A 3,635-nucleotide genomic window follows, 5' to 3' on the forward strand; every position below is an offset into this window, starting at 1 on the left:
GAGAGAGACCCACCATTACTACAAAAACATCACTGATTGCTTTCAAACCTCCTTCTGGATATTTCCCAGCCCATGGCCAAACCAACTTACCTTAATTATTTCTGGCCTGGAGATGCTACTGACTTGAAGTGATTAAAAACAGACTCATCATGTTCAATCTACCAACTCAATCACATGTTGAAGAAAAAATTTTAAAGGCATCAGCTTGATTAGATTGTAAGGTAATGTGCATTGAAAAATCCTTCTCCATTTCTGAAATATTTCAACCTTCCTCCTGCTTCCACAAGTAACCTAAGGGAGGAGACACAAGTCTGAGTAGCAGATTTGTTCCAACTTGTGCTACATGAGAAGGGGCTCTGGAGAGATGGCATCAGTATGCAGTTAGCCAGAGGGTCCTGAGACCATGGGCAGAACATGGGGACAAACCAATGAGGCTAATGATTCCCCAGGGGCTCTTACACTGGTCTTATCGCCATCTGGTTGTGTAGACACAGCTGTAAGTCCACTGCCTGTGGAGGGAAGGTGTCCCAAAACATCTGTCTGTGCTAACAGAAATGATGCTCAGACACAATGATTTTATAATATGTTTAAAATCAGTTCTTCTGTGTAATTTCCTTGTGAAATCCTTGCTCTCTGAAAACAGGCAATACAGTTTTTATTGCATTTCAGTTGTTTTTTTGGTGAAAAGAAGAAAAAGAAGTTGAAACTTAACTTTTTATGAACAGCCACTGGTGAACTTATATGATATGTCACCATCAGATATGGGTGCTATGTACACATAAACAAAATAATAATTAAAAAAGGAGACCACCTGTTTCAAATGCATTTTACACCATTGATAATATAAACCAGAAATATGTGGCCTACAATATTTAATTCTATTTGTCTCAATCAGGAATAACTATTAATTCATTCTTAGATGAAGATAGGAAAAAAGTGATGTTTTTCATATTATGTGATAGCTTTACATTGATTTATATTTCAGAATATACTGAAATATATTTAATCTACTTTCAAGAGATGTTATTAATTTTTTCTTTTTGTTTCCTAAAAACAATGAGACTGTAGCTTGAGAAACTACAAGGGTGAATCCAACTTCCTATGTAAATAAAAACAAAATTCATAATTCACTTTTAAAGGACATATTAAAAATCTATGTTGAAAAATGACGCATTTGATTCTGGATTTACATGACAACATTTGAAACTAGTGGTCTAGCTAACACAGGCAACCATGCAGAAAGAGTTACAACATTCATAGAAATACCAGAGTAATTCTTGTCAACAGTAACTGCTGAAAGTAAAGGAAGGATGAATAAGAATGGGTTCACAGTTTCAGTGTTGGTAACTTATTATTGAGTTCATGTTTACAAAATCAGGTTTCTTCCAAGCAAAAGCATGTAAAATATTTTCACTGGCATGAAAGAGACTGTATTCTGTTAGATACATGTAGTATTGAAAATCTACCTTGACATATAAAAAAAAAAGTCTGGAAAGAGTAACTTCATTTTCCTCAATAACTCCATTTTATTTTAAAGTCCAGGTAAAAATTCTGGGACCAGTTTACTTTCTAGAACATCATGGCCATGTCAAATCCCTTCCTTTTTGACCCACCATCAACCTTCCAAACAAAATATAAAGCAAAAACCCTGCCTCCAAATAAAATATAAAACAAATTCCCCACTCCTAAACAACAACAAAATGTTGAGCAAAGACCTCAACAATTTTTTTAAAAGTGTGAAAACACAGGTAACATTATTTTCATTCCAATCACTTAACTGATCTGAATGAAAGTTTCACGAATGCTAAATGTTTCTGTGGCTCCAAAGAGAATCCCGCATACAGAATCTAAGGAAAGCATCTGGACCGGTCACCAGGCAGTGGAAGTGCTTGGTAGATGCAGCATTGGGTGAGCAGCATCCTGTCATTGGAAGGCTGCTACACGTCGCTGGGGGACCGCGTTCTCTGGGAGAGGCTGGATGGGATGCAGCCGCAGCAGATGAGGCAGAGGGCTTTCTGGATCTCTTGGTTTCTGAACGCGTATATGACAGGGTTGATGATGGAATTGTAGGTGGCGGGCAGGAGGGTGGCGTAGGTGTAGATGGAGGGATAGGTGTAATCAGCTATCAAGGAATAGAGGGTAAAAGGCATCCAGCAAGCAGCAAAGGTCCCCAGGATGATGGCCAGGGTGGAGACCCCTTTCCGGGTGGTCACATAGTGCGAGGTGGCCAGGAAGTGGTGCTGCAGGGCTATCTGGTGGGCGTGCCTCATGACGATCTTGCAGATCTGGATGTAGAGCTGAAGCATGAGCGCGAACATGAAGAGGAAGGAGATGGAGAGGATGGCCGTGTTGTTCTTGGTGAGAGGTCTGACCACACTGCAGGTGGACTCGTCCCGGAGGCAGTTCCAGCCCAGGATGGGCAGCAGTCCCAGGCAGATGGAGGTCCCCCAGAGCATGATAAGCATGACATAGGTAAAGGTGACTGTCCTCTCCGAATGGTATGTCAGAGCGTAATACAGGGAGAGATAGCGGTCCACGGTGATGGCCAGCAAGCTGCAGACAGAGGCAGAGAAAGAGGCGACAATGAGGCCAATGGTGACCAGCCTGGTGGCTTCCGACTGAAGCAGGTAGGCAAACACAAAATTGATGATGAGTCCAACGCCGGCCAGCAGGTCTGCCAGAGCCAGGCTGCCGATCAGCAGGAACATGGGCGCTCGGAGGCTGGGGTTGTGGAAGATGATAAGGACCACGATGGCATTTTCACAGGAGATGAGAGTTCCTGAGGTGCACAAGACAATGTCCCAGGGGTTCACCACGAGCTCCGGCTCTGGCTCCACAGCGGGAACCTGGGAGGAGACGGCAGCGGAGACGTTCTCCACAGGAGCACCCGCATCTAAGTAACCCCGGAGCAAGCCGCTGAGATTGGCCTGCGGGTCTCCGGTCATTTTAACCCCGTCCTCTTCAACAAAAAGACAGTCTTTTAATGGACAGGCACAGCAGGGGGACAGTCCAAGATCATGCAGAACTACACAAAAAGACAGCCAGCCCCTCTTCAAACACCGCTAGCAAATGCCACGAGCTTCGTGAATGACAAACTGTGATGAAATAAAACAAAAGCCAAAGTCTCCGTGATTTAAGACTCACTATGAAAAATGCCGTGTGGCACTTGGGAAAACACAGGAAAGGACCTCAAAACACGGCTGCCAGTGAGGCAGGCCCCCAGGGGCGGCGCGGTCTGTGTGCTGAAGTGCGGGAGACACACTCCATCCTCTCCCGCAGCCCAGAACGCGCAGCTACTTGCCATCTGGCCGCTGGAGCACCGCACGCCGGCTGCAGCCACAGTCCAGAGCCGGGGTCATCCCGATGGAATATATAAGCCGTCCGATTCCATGGAGCTCCCACCCTCTAAAATATATCCCCGGCGCGCGTGCACACACTCATCCACACCCCCAGCCAGAACAAAGAGGGGTCCGGGCTTCCCCCACGTGCACAAAAGGCCGGTGAGTGCACTGGAGGTGTGGAGACAGGCAGACAGACAGACAGACCGGCCGACTGATGCTCAGACTCTGCAGCCACTCCCCTAGCGGCAGGGACGGGCGGCGGACGCGACGGGGACAGAGAGGGCGCTGGGCCCG

The 3,635-nt window shown here is 46.0% G+C and overlaps 1 protein-coding gene across 1 annotated transcript; it reads right to left on the minus strand.

The window, feature by feature from the left end:
• Nucleotides 1-1,693: 1,693 nt before the first annotated feature.
• On the minus strand, nucleotides 1,694-3,629 carry GPR12 (G protein-coupled receptor 12). The gene has a single exon (XM_005865015.2). The coding sequence runs from the start codon at nucleotides 2,943-2,945 to the stop codon at nucleotides 1,938-1,940; it is 1,008 nt and encodes a 335-aa protein (XP_005865077.1). The 5' UTR covers nucleotides 2,946-3,629; the 3' UTR covers nucleotides 1,694-1,937.
• Between the last annotated feature and the right edge of the window lie 6 nt (nucleotides 3,630-3,635).

Source organism: Myotis brandtii, unplaced genomic scaffold (assembly GCF_000412655.1).
Source record: "Myotis brandtii unplaced genomic scaffold, ASM41265v1 scaffold1954, whole genome shotgun sequence".
NCBI lineage: Eukaryota > Metazoa > Chordata > Mammalia > Chiroptera > Vespertilionidae > Myotis > Myotis brandtii.